Genomic DNA, 16,703 nt, shown 5'->3' with positions numbered 1-16,703 from the left:
CCATGCACTTCTGAAACTATGCGTGAGCAATTACACAATTTTTTACCGAATCACAAGACAAAGTAATTTTGATCAGAAATAATATTTTACCGTTCTTAGCATTAAAAACCTGAAAAAATATAACTCATCACTCACTGCAGCATGAGTGACAGAGAGCGCATTTTCTCGTCGACGAAAACGTGAAGTCACGGGCGGACAGACGGACGGACGGACAGACGGACATGGCGAGCACAATAGTGCATTTTTTCCATGAATGAGAAAATGCGCTAAAAATACTCATCTTATCTGGCACTATTGCACAGATTTGAGAAGTGCGTATGTAGGGATCTGTAATGATTGAACTTATTACACTCGTTGTTTCACTTGGTTATTTGTGGAACCTATAATGAAAGGAACCCGTTGACGTCATTACAGGATCTTAGCTGAATATTCAGGCGTACTGTTGGAAACAGAGGGAGAATAAGAACAATAGTAACTAATGTGTGGGACGTAGAATAAGTTAAGGAGTTGAAGATCTCGTAGCAGCGTAAGAATTCAGAGCTGACTTGTTGTGGGACCAAAGCAAGGACTAGTTTAGTGAATTCAGACAACTGCAGAGTTACTCGACTTATTGTAAATTTGATTTTGTTCATGCAGGGAGAAGTCAACCCGGATAGAAGATCACAAGAGGCTATAAAGAAGATTCAGTGTTGTGCTTGTATAGTCTGTTACTGTGTTGTGAGGAACATCTACAGTGCTGTGCCCTAGCATATGAAAGAAGATAGTTCTATACCTATAACGATGCCCATATATTCATCACGTAAACGTTGTTCAATGTTCTAAATTTAAGTGTTCACTTTTCATTAAATCTAAAGTAATTGTGTTAATTCGAGATCATTAATTAACCTCGGCACGAAAGATCATAACAGCGTACAACACATACAAGAAATGGAAAAATAGACTATAACCTAATTGTTTTAGGGACGGATCTTCAACAAGACGCTTCAATAGATTTTTATGTGCATAGCTTCATATAACCATATGTTTGACTTTATGGTCGAAAATAATTATTACTTATGATTTGCTGTTGTAGGCGGTGATGGGGCGCGGCGTTCGTGATGGTACCCAGTGGGTGTGCAATGCAGTGCTGCTCAGCAGAGACTGGCTGCTCACCGCTGCCCACTGCCTCAAAAATGAGTACGTACAGCTAGCATTGTACTGACTAAACCAACATGAACTTCTACAAAAATATTTTTAATTCCATTTGATATGACCATAATTTGGCTTTAACGTGAATTTTAACGTGTATCACTGCCAAATGAGTTGATAAGACCTAGACTGTTGCACAGAGTTGGGTTTGCAGCTGACAAGTTGTGAAAATTCTGGTCGAAATCGGCATGGTGGCCGGATTGTCTGTGACAGGTCTGAATGACCTGATCGAAAAAATCTGATCTCAGTATGAAATGATTTTTTATTAGTATGTAATTTGTGTTATCACATCGCCTGCGACTGAATTGAGCAGTCTTTTAGTTACGCTTCCGTTCTGAAATTAACACATACTGTATATTAACTTCTTATGCACATTTAGGAACTTGCATCCTCTCTTCTTTTGGAATGACGAACTGCCTCGTGATTACATAAAATTAATCCTCACTCACAAATAAAAAATTTATTGCCGGAAAAACTCCGCGTAAAAATTTAGCAATCAGTGGTAAAGCATTACCATGAAAGATAGAAATATTGTGATAAATTTTTGCCACGAACTCAGGTAAAACTTCAAAACTGAATAAAAGCTTCAGCATGTCGTGCCGAAATCGCGGAAATGCTGATTCTATGGAATCGACAGCCAGTTTGCCGATTCTGTACAATCAGCATTTCTATACTACATAGGAATCTGGAGTTAGGTAAGTCAGCCAAGTTCTTTTTTAAATATTTATATATGAAGGTGCTTAGCTGAACTTGACATAACCTTTTCTAACTCTAACTGCGGATTTATGTTCCAACTCTAACGTCCGATTTTCTGAATCAGCAACGAAATAATATGCTGATTCTGTAGAATCGGCAAACTGGCTGTCGATTGCATAGAATCGGAAATTGCGCCATTTTGGCACGATGCGTGCACATATTTTGCAGCACAGGTTTGGATAATCATATCCATTCCGAAGCAACCATCACGCTGTGTATTTCCAGACAAGCGCAGCATTCATGACAATATTTGGCTCCACTTCTGGTACTGACGTTGTTAAATTAAAACGCTTACTTGGGTGATCAGGACAATATCATTCGAACAATGTTCGGGACTGTCTGGCGATACGAATCATTTACAAGGACCTTTTGAAAACATTTTTCCGTTATGAGAAAGTAGTGTTCACTTCATTTAAAAAAAATCTGAAATGCGTTTATCCATGTGATGGCCTCCATGAAATTTTTTGATTAGTCAATATTCAAAAAAATATAACTCAGTACTCACTGCAGTGAGTGACAGAGAGCGCATTTTCTCAAAATCGGCGAAAACGTGGAGTCACGGACAGACGGATGGACGGACATGCATTTCGCATTTTTCCATAAATGAGAAAATGTTCTAAAAATGACGCAACATTCTAGAAACGTCCGTCCCTCCAGCCTGCACTCTCGTCATTATTTTGTGTCAGCGACGGCCACACTAAGGCTGGGTTCACACCTTACTGCCGGGCACGCGCTGTAGCGGGCCAGCCTTGGCCGCGCTTTAATTAAACGCTGTAAGTTTTTTTCAAGAGGCACACGTCCATGACAAAGACTGAAGAGAAAAAGTGGGAGTTGCTAGTTTTCTCTGGAAGCAGCTGATTGCGAATAGGCAGCCTGCTTTTGCCTGACTAATCACACATTTTAATGTCCATAAATTTCCGAAGGCCAGAAGTTAATGATGTTTTGTCAATTTATTCCCATTTAGAAAATTTGGCCACTTATGCAAATAAATTCCTAAAAATTCATATGTTTAGAGAAAACGTTTCGGAATCTAGCTCCATCGTCGGTATGTGAATCTAGAATTCATATAAAAACAAATTAATACAATAATTGAAAGTCACAAAACCGAAATTAAAATATAAATTTACAAATAATATTCATGAATAATTTTACAAATAATGAAAAATCTATCTATTCACAATTTCAAGAGGATAAGAGCTAAAAGCTTAATTCAAACTAGGCCTAAGTTTAAAAATGTATAATAATTCTAAAATACGCAAATCTGAAGTACCGGAGGTGGAAGCTAACACCCTGAAGTCACTGTCAGAATTAAGCAAGGGTATCACAATGCTTGGCGTGAGTGCGAACAATTTCGGTTCTGCGACTTTCAATTGTATTGATTTGTGATTTTTTATATGAATTTTAGATTCTACGATCTGACGATCTAGCTGGACTCCGAAACATTTTCTAAATATATATGAATGGGTGTGGAATTTTCTTTGCTTTTACATACTTGCATTTAGTTCATAGTTCAACGTCGTGACCGTGGATTCTATACTACATTAGAATATACTTTGTGGTCTTCGAACATTACTTTGAACAATATACTCTGTGGCCTTTGGGACTAAATGGTTAAGAAAACATTTTTTCCCGGCCGGACGTTTCTATTGTGACGCGACAATTTTATTTCTGAATAAAATTTTTTCAGGATATCTTAAGACTCCGACATTTATGGACGACTGTCAAGTTTATTCATAAAAGGGTAGGATGGAGATTCATTCATTATTCTGCCTCGTCGAAGGCCGATACTTTACTCAAAACGACGAATTTTGTTCGCATTATAAACAAAGAACGATCAGTGCAATACTTGAGAATCAAACTTGCATCTGGAATCGAGAGACTCATGAAAGAAAATAAAATGATAAGATATCGTTGTCAAAAATTATTCTACTTGAATAGCGAATTAAAAATTCATTCGAGGCTATAGGGTGCTATCAATTATTGTTCATGGTCAATACTGTGCTTGAATGTTTTGCAGGAATGCTGATGTCGTGAGACTGGGCGGTTCTGACAGCAATAATGACTACGTGTTTGACACCTACATCATTCACCCTCTGTTTGGAATAAACAGCACCTTCGCCAGCAGGTTTACCCACGATCTTGCTCTTGTTAAACTCAGGGACAGCGCGCTTCTGTCGGTGAGTATGGATGGTGATAGTAATACATTAAAAAGGGTAGGGACTTTCTGGATAAAATCAGTTCAAAATACCTCATAAGATTCAACTATATCTGCGAAATATTAACTATTGAGGCAGATACTGGCATCTGATAAGTTTTGTCACCAGCTTTATTTCTGATTTCAGTCGTTTGCGAGGATACTTAAAGACTGACTAAAGGGTACAGACGTTTGCGAGGATACTTTTAAACATTTTTTTATCTAACGCATGCAATCTGGTAGGTTACAGAATTAAAATATGACGGAAAAATTATTTGACGCTTGATTAATAAGTTCGCAAAAATTACAATCATTCATTCACTCATGTCATTATTCTCACATATTTGGACCTTTTTTGCACAATCAACAACGTAAATAATTGATGCCATGTGTTTTTATGTTCGTTTTATTCAATTTAATAACAAAAGCATCATAGCGTATTCTTCCTTAAATAATAACAGTAAATTCATCAGTTATTCACACCCAGCAATAAAATTATGTCTTGCGTTGTTTGCAAGGAGAGCGTGCAGCCCTTGTGTCTGCCTGACAAAGCCGTGGTGGGTTCCCTGCTCGGCAAGCGCCTCACCAAAGCCATGTATGGTAGTAACGGAAGTAAGCATTCAAGCTCTTCTGCGATCATAATCAAAATCTGGGTATAATAAGAAAGAAATACCTATGCGTATTTTACTTCATATATATTTTTTTATTTTTATCGTATCTTCCAATTTTTTTTAAATTTTATTTATGATGAAATATTTATTATTTCCAAGGCAGATATTATTGACACGCTAGGATGATGATTTCAATAGCGATGCAACATGTTACCATAGCTCATATGATAACGCAGAGCATGTACAAATTGTTGATCTCCATAAGTATTTATGGCCAAGTGTAAGATACTCTTGCAATATTGTGATTATGGATCTATATTTTATATAATGTTTTGCATAGGGTTGCATGGTAATCCAAAACTCAATGATACTGCTATGTCATATACCAGTATGTTTCCTATTCTAGTAATAATAATATTCAAGCCTCAAATAAACACCAAAATCAAAGCGATGTCTGGTGAATTTACACTCTAGTACATTCAAATGGTTTAATGTTTTGCTTCTTCTACACGGTTCTCATTACAAAGATTCTAAATTGCGGTACCAGTGGTAGTAGTGCGCTGCTTTCATCAGAGGACATAAGGATTATAGGGGCCATCTCGGCCCCTAATCCTTAAATCTCGGCTAAAATTTTATCTCGGCTATTTACAGGCGGATCTCTTTGAAACTTGGTACACATATGTGAAACCAAAAAAATAGACGGTTTCTATTCAGTTAAATTTTTCGAAAAAAATGAAAGAAAACTTGAAATTCTTAGAAAACGGCCAATAAAGGGGGTACTGTAGAAATCTATCTCCTCCTAGGATCTTCAAGCTACAACATCGAGACGCATATCATTCGATGCGTAAAGACCATATCTATCGATTCATCTTAGCTTTTTTCGAAATTCTTATTGTTATGGGTGAGATATGTATTTCTCTGAAATTTTTCGATTCCCCCCCTTTTGATTTTCCACCCCTCTTTTTAGCGCTTTTTCTCATTTATGAAAAAATGCGCTATTGTGCTCAGTCATTTCCGTCCGTCTGTCTGTCTGTGACTTCACGTTGACGAGTATCCATGATACTCGGCAACGCGAAAATGCGCTCTCTGTCACTCACTGCAGTGAGTACTGGGTTATATTTTTTCCTGAGTATTTTCAAAATTATTACTAAATTTAAAAAACTACGACCAATCTCTAGATCATTTATTTGCGAATCGAACGGTATATCTCTCATCACTGTCTCTAGGAGACAGTGATATGAGACAGTACATAGGACTCCAATTCTAGTAGGAGATAGGTTTGCAGTGACAATAAGTGCGATGTTCAGTAAAGCGCGACAAAGCCCCGAGTGCCCCGAAATAGGCACTCAATTTGGCATGGATACCAGACAAGAAGTTACTTGAGCTGAAATTTAGTCACGGACGGAGGGAGCGACTGCATGAACGCCATCCCGAATGACAGTTGCCGGGAAACTAAAGTGCATCGTGATCGTCTTTAGACCAACCTTTTATGTGCTCGGCCGGTAATTTCCGCCTATCAATAAAATAAGGAAGAACTCCACGACATCTAACCCTTTCGCAATCTGTCGTAAACGCATAAATAAACGTACAGAGATAATTTTGGTCCCGTTGGATTTGTCAGAATGTCAGCTTTAAGAAGAGACTAAAAGCAGGAAAAGCCAAATCCAAAATTTTCCGCCTTAATTAATAAAACCACCCGTGTCTCTTATTCACTTTTTAATATTCCATCTCAACGTGAAAGCTCTGCACCTTACGCTATTAATATAGATATTTCTGCGCAGAATTAAAGCTTCAACACGGAGAGGTAACTGTGTTGCCTCTGACTCGGTGCAGCTACTTTAACGACCAATCTCCTGAGAATTACAAGAGTTTCTCTGATGATCAGGTTGCCTGCTTGGGCGACCCAGTTGGAGAGCTCGACAGTTGTATGGTAAGCCCTTTCATGCAGCTATTCACTTTTCCACGTAAGAAAATGATTTGCAAAATACAACACAGAACATCTACTTGGTAATCTTATTATGCTTTTACAATTCGTAATGCAGCGAAAAACGACGAACGGTAGTGGTCCTTTCCCTCATCTAATAATTGAATGAATTGCACAACCAGAGGAAAAAAGCAGCATTATTTGCATGACTGGTCGACATATTCTGCGACCTAGTGCGTGATTTGGTTAATATAAAACCGATTTTAGTGGTAGTTATAAAGCTCTGTATGAAATTCAAGGTGCTTATGATAGTTTTTTTGGCAACTTTCCTGCTAAAAAACTATTCACTTTCGAATACAGACACTCTGACGAGAGCAGGAATTGCCATTTTTGACAACTGTTTTGTGATTTTTTGCAGCTCAATTAAACAGGAATATCATTAACGCACTTAAGGTTTGAATACTATTTGTGCTTATAAGGCGTATTATCAATTAAGAAAATTAAATAATTATCACCCTTTAATCCTATATAGAACTTGTTCCTCCTTGGGTTAACCTACCCTAAATATTGTGGCTGCGTGAGATTTTAACCTACCACGCATACGATGGCCACACGTTGACTGTTTAGGACGACACCGAGATCAGGACATGACAGAACCGAGGCAACACAGCTACTTCGATTCACTTGGGAGCACCTGCTAAGCTAAGGCAACAGATGCTGGTGCCAATAAGAACATAATATCCTGGATCTATTCTTTACCAGCAATGAAAAACTGGTTGCTGATATTTTTGTTGTGGAGACCGCACTGTCAGACCATCGACTAGTGATGGTCGAGACAGCAATCGGGATTGGAAAGCAGCCCAGACCTACACTTTGAGAGGGACTAGCTAGGCTAAGTTTTCATCATCGAAGATCAGACTGGAAGGCCATTGGGAACGAACTCCTCGAAGTCGACTGGAGATCCGAGTTCCTGAAGTTAAATGCCGTAGCAACGTACAACAATCAGTGCGAAGTATTACTGCAGGTATGCGAGCGTCACACGCCGCGAAGAGCGTCCCCCAAACGGCACATGATTCCAAGGGACAGCCGGATCTTCATGAGGAAACGAGCGAGTTTGAACAACCAGATACCGTCCGCCTCCAGGAAGATGGAGAGGAGTAAGCTGGAATATCTAGAGGAGAAAATTGAGGATACTGAACTAGTCTTGCAGGACTCACAAGAGGCTGAACAACAAGTTGTAGAGGCGCGAGCGGTGGCTGCCATACAAGATAATCCCAAATACTTTAAACAAATATGCCCAATCAAAGGCAAAAATCAGAGCCTCAGTGGGGCCACTGAAAAATAACGTTGTCCTTATTCGAGACGACAGGGGCATGTGCGACCTGCTAGGAGCGTAGTTTGAAAAAGCATACATTGAGTTTGAAACGCTGGATCTAGAGAGGGGTATCCAAGAATTATCGACGAATTCGGCTCCCGGGCCATATGGGGTCCCTGCAGTGTTACTGAAAAATGTGTCGGAGCATTAAAGTTCCCTCTGACTTTACTCTGAAAAACATAATTGAGAGAAGGAAATGTTCCAAGTGACCTGAAACTGGGGCTAATATCCCCTATCTACGAAGGAGGTGCGAGAGAAAAACCCCAAATTACAGGCCGGTTACATTAACATCACACGTGATCAAAATATTTTAGAGGGTTGTTACCAGAAGGTTGGAGCAGTACATGGAAGAGGCTGACCTTTTCAACAGAAGACAACACGGTTTTAAACGAAATCGTTCCTGTTTGTCTCAGCTACTGGAGCATCATCACCAAATCCTGGCCATGCTGGAGGAGGGGGCCGGGATGGACGTGGTGTATTTTGACTTCGCGAAAGCGTTTGACAAAGTTGACCATGGAGTGCTCTTCAGAAAATTACGACTTCCTTTCAGAAAGCTTCCTAACAGAAAGACTACAAGCTGTCGTTGTAGGAGGCTCGAGATCGAGTGAGGCTAGGGTGACGAGTGGAGTACCACAGGGAACGGTACTCGGCCCAATCCTCTTCCTCGTTCATATCGCCGACATAGATGTGGCAGTGAATCACGCTTCTGCATCGTCATTCGCGGACGACACAAAGATACCAATGACCATAACGGATAGGAGAGACTGCAAGAGGTTGCAAGAACACCTCGCTGCAATATATGGCTGGGCCCAAGTGAACAACATGCAGTTCAACGGGACCAAGTTTGAGGTTTTGATGTGGTACAGAGGTAGCGGAAGAGCTGGTATGGAGCACCGCTACCTAGCACCTGACAACTCGGAAATCTAGGAGTGTTGATGAATACTCGGGTCAATTTTGGTGATCACATAACGGCAATAACCGCATGATGTAGGCGACTGATGGGGTGGATCTGGCGGACGTTCAGAACTAGAGAAGTGGAACTAATGATCACACTCTTTAGAGCCCCTGTAATACCAATTCTTTAAAACTGCTGCCAGCTCTGGACCCCGTTCACACTCAGCGCAGTGCGGCAACTGGAAGGTATCCAGCAAACCTTCACTTCCAGGATCAGAGAAATGGAAGAGTTGAATTACTGGGAGAGGTTGATTAACGAAGAACAGATTTTCATCTATAAATAGAATATCACTTATGAGGCAATATTACAGGGTTAAGGTGCCTGGGTAGGGTCGCCTGCTGAAGGCCACCACTGCTCTGTATGTAATGGACCATCATGATTCCTGCCTTCCGGAACGTAGCCTTCAACACTTCTGGACAATCATATCTCGGCCGTGAGTCTAACCAGCCCTCGGTCGAACGGCCACTCGTCGAAGGACGATAAATTTTGGAACAGAACTATGATATCTGAAGCCTAACCTCAGATGCGGTGAACATAAAATTACGTAACTTAACGATGCCCGGAAGTCATATTCGATCCGCGGCCTGGTGGTGCACGGCAGGTTCTATGCAAGGCCGGAGGAGGACAAAGCCGAGTGGTTCACGGCTGATTGGTTGACGTCTGGAGAGATCCAAGGCGTTCGATTCCGGGCTTATTGGTGCACAAAAATTGGTGGTGCATGGCTGCGCTTCCCCTGGAATATCACTGCAGAGATGTGAGAGGTATGTCATTCTGTACAAATGGAAGATGTTAACCAGAATGGGGCCAAACTTCAAACGAGACCTTTAGAATTGAGAGACATCACAACGAGAGAAGGTAGAGAATGTGCAAGATCCCCCACAACGTAACAGATCTGCAGTCAGATTCCAATTCCTGCATGAAGGATCATATTCCGTTGCAGGGCCGAGGCTGTTATACGTACTACCAAAGGATCTAAGAGAGGGGGATTTCACCCTGGAGACCTTCAAGAGACGACTGGACGTGTTCCTGGGCACAATCCCTGATCGACCTCCTTTGCAACACTACCAGCTGCGAGAAGCAAGCAACAACATCGTGCATCAGCTGACCCAAATGCGGGCGGATGAGCGATAATCAGAGGCGGCGATCCATAACGTACAGGAGAGTTTGGCCTGGGACTGCTACGTCCGAAACAAATACCAAGGACCAAAGAGTAGGAGTTCAATCACTGAGAGAAATTTCTTAATTGGCATTCGCATTCTAATTTGCGGTCTGTCAGACGAAAAGGTTATAGTTTATGACAATAATTTATTGCTATATCAGGGTACTTCAGGGTCACCTGTGACCTTCCAATCAACATCGGGTCACCACATTCTGGCTGGCATAGTCACCATAGGCCGAACATGCAACTTAACAGCGTTTCCTGAAGGCGCCGTACCACTCAGCACCCCCATATATCTTAACTGGATAAGAGACACCATATCTGCACAAGGTAAATTTAATTTATATAATTGCCAAAACAATTATTCTGATAATTTGGTATTGTTTGTTGGAATCAACTCATTAGACACAATGTTTTTGGCACTTCAGTGAATATTTTGTTGTGAATATGTTGCAGACTGTTATTTTTAGTCTTACAAGGATATTATTTTGTCAGTGAACTTACAAATTGAACTTTAAGAAGGCGTTGGGTTAATTCCAAGTCCATTTGTACCATTATAACATTGTAAGTGTTGTCTGCAGGGGCTCATATGACAACTTGCGTGTTATGAAGAGTCACACGTTCAGTTTCAACAATTGTAATTTAAACGCCATAATTTTGCGAAAAATGAGACAAAATAATCTAAAATTTGTCATCTGGTTCCATGGACTGCGGAGCAGGCCAACGCTTGGTATCTGCGCCAATCTGTGCGAACTCTTGTTTTTTCATTTATTCTTGGCTACACCGCGCCATCATCAAGATAAACTTTGAAACGCACAGATCAATTTTACTCTGATGTGGTGCGAATAAAAACGATTTATGATGAGCAGGGGGAGGCTGTGGCGTGAAGGTGCGACGTACAGACGACAGCAGCTGGCCATGGCTGGTAAGATGTGGTCTTGCTTCTCGGGGCTGTAGATGACAGTTCACGAGTTACTTTTATAGTAGTTCGTAAAGTTGACAATTCATGAATTAAAACATCAACATAGTCATTTCCATCAGTTTTTATTTGTTGTGCTATTTCTTCTTATTTTGCGCATACTTACTCTTATTCATATTAATCGATAATGAGTAGTGGTATGATCGTAAACATATATACATTATATGCGTATGTACTACCCAGTTAAAATTAAACTCTTCGATCTCTGATACATTTACCTCGGTCAACGATATTCCTACATAGTGGTTTGCAACGGTGTACCTCTGTCCTGAGGGCACACAGCGCTCACCATCACCCCCCAGCACCCCCGGCACAAAATAGCCATATAAACACCCGCTCTGGAGCGGCTTTGGCAGTGCACAGCGACTGTTTAGCCTGACAGTTTTTAGACAATTTAAATTTATTTTTTTTCCTCGCCGAGATTACTGATACTTCATTCTTACATTGAGAGGTTATATAGGCATTAGCAAGTCGATATTCCAACCGTAAACACTATGAAACCGTTAAATCAAAACTAAGAAGCAGTGGCACAGCAGTTTTTGAACAGTTCAATTTTCATTAGATTTATGAAACTGGAGGCTTTTTATCATTTATTGGCTTTGTACAAAAGTTAACTAGGTTTAATGTACATTTAGGATAGAATTTTTTTGCGACAAGCCGATTGATTCGTCGATTCACAATGGGCACTGTCGAACGTAAACGTTTCTGTCTAAGTATATAGTTGTTCAAACGGGAAAGGAAACACAATTTTTCCGTAATTTGAAGCTTTGAAATAATGACGTGATTTAAAAATTGTAACTGGAACCAGAAATGGACACAAAATACCGTTATATGTCTCATGAATCAGATTAAGGATGGACTTCCTTTCCCTGTTTCACGGCTCCGTCCAGCTAAATTCGGCCGTTTTGAGCGAATTTCCTCATTTATGATAAAAACGCTTTTGTTTCCCTTACCTTTACCGAGCAATAAGGCTCAATTACCAAAGCATGAACTTGCCTAATCCGGTTGGGATCGCTAAACCATTCCTCCTGTGAACTCACAACCGAAAATTACCAATACAATATGTCTCTTCATAGAAGTCATGTCTCCTTGACTACAAAGTAACCGTTCTCAAACCGATATCATTTGCCAATGAAGAAACTCATGCAAGCGCGCAAACTTACAAGTTTCATCTATTGAATCGTTATTGTTTCTCTATTCTACTGCTAAACTTCGATCCAAAGTTTCCTGAGTTTTGTTTTAGGTGCCACTAAAATCAAACTAATTTTCCATTATTTAAAATCCCGCTACATATTTAAGGATGATAGCATTAAAAATTCTTTAGCTCAATGGATGAATAATTATATCATTAAATCAATGGCTAACTTATTTCATAGCTATAGCTATGAAATAAATTTTGAATACGGAAACTTAGCCTCGTATCATAGTGCCATCAATATGACAGAAGTACATTCAGCAGCCATTATAATAAGAATATAAGGTGGGTATGCAGCATGAAAAGTAAAAGAAGAAGCCGTTGCACCGCTGACACGAAAATCTTTTCATTGATAAGCTAATAACATAACGTAACTAACAAAGAGGAAAACCACCCGACGAGCCATATTGCACACCCTGTTCCAAAATTGGGCAAGAAATACTTGCTACAAATAGGAAGATTTAATATCCGTAAGCAATTTATGTAAAAGTTATTCAACGTAATAAACCTGCCTCACTTTTTGACATTGTTAACAATATGACAATATGCCATTCTTTGAATCCTCACTTTATGTGATATGTTTTTTGTAAGCATGGTACTATTAATAAATTTATTTTGAATCAATACATCTATGCTTGCAGGATGAGTTTTAAATAAAATTTGGAAGTACATTTGTTATCGCTGTATATTGACATAGATTTGATTGGTTACATTTCTAAATTGCTTCCAGGCAGGGCTGTACACGCAGAGGTACAGAGGTGGAGTGAACACCCTAAACTTGTTCTGCAACGGAGTGTTGATGAACCGGCGCTGGGTTTTGACTCCAGCTCATTGTATTCAAAATAAAACGTGAGTGTGTATTAAGAAAAAAATTATTAAGTATTCTACGCAACGGAAATAGTACTATTAATACACGAGACAATCAGTTTGACCTAAAAATCAGATAAGGCTCGTGTGTTTCATAGGAAAATTAGTCGATAATATTACCTTCGGAGAACCCACTATTGACGCTGTAGTATCCGTGTCACAACCATTTTGCCCCAGGCACAAAAAGATAAACAGATAATTGGAGTTTCAAAGCGGGTGTATCATGCGTATCACCTACTGCTGATAACAAAGCTGTTGGTAACAAAATTTGACGATTTAACTGAATCTATATCAGTATATTTAGTATATGAGAATTCTGAGAACTCCGCTTTAGCACACGATGTTTACGGATGCTGAATTATTAATGTTGGGGGTGAGTAAAAGATTTTCATTCCGTACAAATTTGGTACTCCGTTAGTGCACAAAAATTAAGTTGATCCACATGTTAAAGTTTGATGCGGATCGGGACATTTCATGCAAAGACTATGAAAAAACGACGTGTTCTATTCCTATCATTCAAGACACCGAAACGCAATTGGTCAGAGCTCAGGAAAGAGTTACAGATCCAAAGAATTCCAGAAGACGACCAGGTTGTTTAAAGCGTTTAAAAATTTACTCTACCTCGACGATTTTTGCTCATCGATAGTCTACTGATAAGTATGCATGAATATAAGAGCAGAGACTGCAGACTTCGGAATCAAACAATTAAGGAATTTTCCAAAATGCTTCTATGGAGACCCAGAGCTGCCAGAAAGGGATTTAGAACGTCACAGTCTGTCTTAGATAAGATGATTGAATACTAAACTGATCATGATACCGTCTCTGTGAGAACACAAGGGAGTTTTAACTGACGAATGGGTTTAACATCAGTAGATAGCAACTCACAATTTTTGCGACGCAATAGATAGGGGATGGTAATTCCTGCTAAAGGTTGGCCTAACCCATGGCCATATGGTGTGATAGATTTTGTAATTATTCCTGATTTAATTAATATTTAATCCTTTACTCGTAGGTGCTAATATTTGAGTCAATAATAGTACATGTAGACTCATAAACCACATTGAATTTATGAGAAACTCTCGATGTGTTACAATGCTTTTTTCGTGACAATACATAATCTTTAATATTTCTATCCTCGCAAAAGAAACACGGATTAAATGTAAATATTTTTAAGATACATTTATTTAAAAAGATTCAAATCATCCACATCCGAGCAAGCTATATCTGTGGAATGATTTTTGTGTACTCTCAAAATACCTATAATGCAAACCTAGAGGAAATGAATCCAAGAAATGTCTGAGGCAACCCAATCAACTTATCAACTTAGTGCAGAAACGTGAATGTCTTAAAAAAATTTGAGTCTAAGTAATGAGCATTGAGGTTATCTTCGTTTTATTATATATGGTTCATTCAATTTTGTTCGGGTGCGTCCTACAGTAGCCTAAACCACCTTCATTAACGAATCCAAATGAATATTCATCTCACATTCATATAAGCTTCGTCTGGAATAAAATTCATGAAAGTCCAGATCCATTTAAATTGATTTTACAGACTAAACGTTTGAAACTATCACGACAATCTCATGAGAATGGCGAAACTATCATAAACCGTAGTTCTAAGCACCCAAATATTGATCTAAACCTTTAATAGGCTCCAATTTTCCGAGGAAATTTGCCAATATAAACAATCATAGTATGTCAAGATAAAATTTAATTACAATAATGCAAATAAATTATATTACAAATTTGATTGAAATCAAAAGCCATGTTTCAAAATTAAAAAAATGATCTGCAATCGCTGACTAAGAATATCACACAGAAACGTATCACATTTCATATTTGTTTTGGTATGTATCCGAGCTCATCATCGGTAGTTTGTTGAAGTGGGTTCCGTCCTTGGTAACATATTTTATTGTAGACAGAACTGTCGAAAATTCGTGGCTCGTTCAATGAATGCTGTCTCTACTACCAGTGTTGCTCCTCTACTTAAGAACTCTGTTTTTCATGAATGTTAATAAAATAGTTAATTCTTATGTCCTACGAACTTGTGTTTCACTACAAAGAAATGCCTAATTGCTGGCTGTACAAATAATATGAGCGCTCTTCATTACTACAAAACTGCACGTTTTGTATCCGTCCAAATGAGCTCATAGAATTACAATTTTGAGAATTACAATTTTGAGAAAAAGTTTGAGATTTCAAACTTTTTTAGATTACATCATGAATAGGATACTTAGCGATGAAATAAATAAAAACAGACATCCTTGTTTATATTGGTGACAATCGCACTACATTGAGACTTATCATAACATATCCATTTCAGGTACATCTCTGAGGGAGTCATTCGCTTTGGAGGCCCTCTCGGCAGTACAGTATATTCAATAGAGTCTGTTGAGATTCATCGTGAATACGACTCAAGTGCAGCTCGTATGCTTGGCATGGCTCTGTTGCGTCTTGTGGCAGATGTCCCATTCACGGTAAGTCGTGTCGTCCAGGAGGGTTTCCGCTAAACCAGTAGTTTTCAATGGAATATCTACTATTATTTCAGAATTTTAATTTCTATCTAAGCCTCAATATTGATCAATATTCTGCAAACAATGAAAATCCCTCGAACAATTTATTGCGCATTTCAATGTAACAATATAATTTTTTTTTCAGAGTGAAGTGGCCCCGATCTGCTGGCCCCAGCCCTGGGAGGAGCCGCTCCCAGATGGCAGCGTGTATACGAGAACTGCGATAAGACTTGATATTTCCAGTGGGTATTGAGAAAATGGAGTTAGAATTATGAGGTCAGGAAGTACAATAAACAAACATTTTTATGATTTTTATTAGGTGTACTTATCAAAAATGAAATTATTACAACTTCTATCTCTATCAGTTTTAAATTCTGAACTGTCTGCATAATCGAAAAAAATAGATCTCGAAACACAATTATTAAAGTGAAGTAGGGTACAAATATGTTAGATTCAAGTAATCCAAAGTTATTTCTTCATTAGGCCCATGACTTGCTATTCAATAAATGACTAAGTATATCTTATACTGTGTTAAAGCAATTCAATGAATGATCAGGTATCTACTTCTAGGACATTGATATTCAATCTTTAAGTGACTAGGAATCCATTGTTAGGTAATGCATCTAAAACAGACAACCTTCAAAAATTTAAATCAATCAATTTTTCAAATGGAAGCACGCAATGTGCCGGGTACGAGGAGGTAATAAACAGTAACAATAAATATTGCAGCATGAAATACTGCTGCATGCAGATATGATACAGTTACCTTACTATCGATTATCTGGAGCGGTCAGCATCAGAATATCAGAGCTTTAAATTATTCTTAATCATTCATAGAATTATACAACTATTTTGGTACGATTATCGGGACGTTAGACGTTCTGAATTTCTCAAAATTCAGCCGTATTCATTATTTAGTCACAATTGAATCTAAGTTTGCGCAGGCGAATCGTCTGAAAATTCGACTAAATTCTTATAAGTAAGAAGG

At 38.9% G+C, this 16,703-nt stretch overlaps 1 protein-coding gene across 1 annotated transcript in view; it reads left to right on the top strand.

Moving 5' to 3' along the window:
• The window catches only part of LOC108673245 (transmembrane protease serine 9-like), a gene marked incomplete at its 3' end in the record, with an annotated part of 28,720 nt that extends 12,763 nt beyond the window's left edge, over window positions 1–15,957 (top strand). The window contains exons 4-12 of the mRNA XM_018161044.2: window positions 1,073–1,176; window positions 3,962–4,121; window positions 4,657–4,750; window positions 6,531–6,679; window positions 10,324–10,492; window positions 11,032–11,087; window positions 13,067–13,185; window positions 15,526–15,679; window positions 15,861–15,957. Coding sequence (XP_018016533.1) covers window positions 1,073–1,176; window positions 3,962–4,121; window positions 4,657–4,750; window positions 6,531–6,679; window positions 10,324–10,492; window positions 11,032–11,087; window positions 13,067–13,185; window positions 15,526–15,679; window positions 15,861–15,957 — 1,102 coding nt within the window. The remainder of the gene's footprint in view (window positions 1–1,072; window positions 1,177–3,961; window positions 4,122–4,656; window positions 4,751–6,530; window positions 6,680–10,323; window positions 10,493–11,031; window positions 11,088–13,066; window positions 13,186–15,525; window positions 15,680–15,860) is intronic.
• Window positions 15,958–16,703: the final 746 nt, after the last annotated feature.

The sequence above is a fragment of the Hyalella azteca genome, unplaced genomic scaffold (genome assembly GCF_000764305.2).
Source record: "Hyalella azteca isolate HAZT.00-mixed unplaced genomic scaffold, Hazt_2.0.2 contig6121, whole genome shotgun sequence".
Taxonomy (NCBI): domain Eukaryota; kingdom Metazoa; phylum Arthropoda; class Malacostraca; order Amphipoda; family Hyalellidae; genus Hyalella; species Hyalella azteca.
Note: the sequence above shows the minus strand (reverse complement) of the source record. Positions and strands in the feature narration are given on the sequence as shown.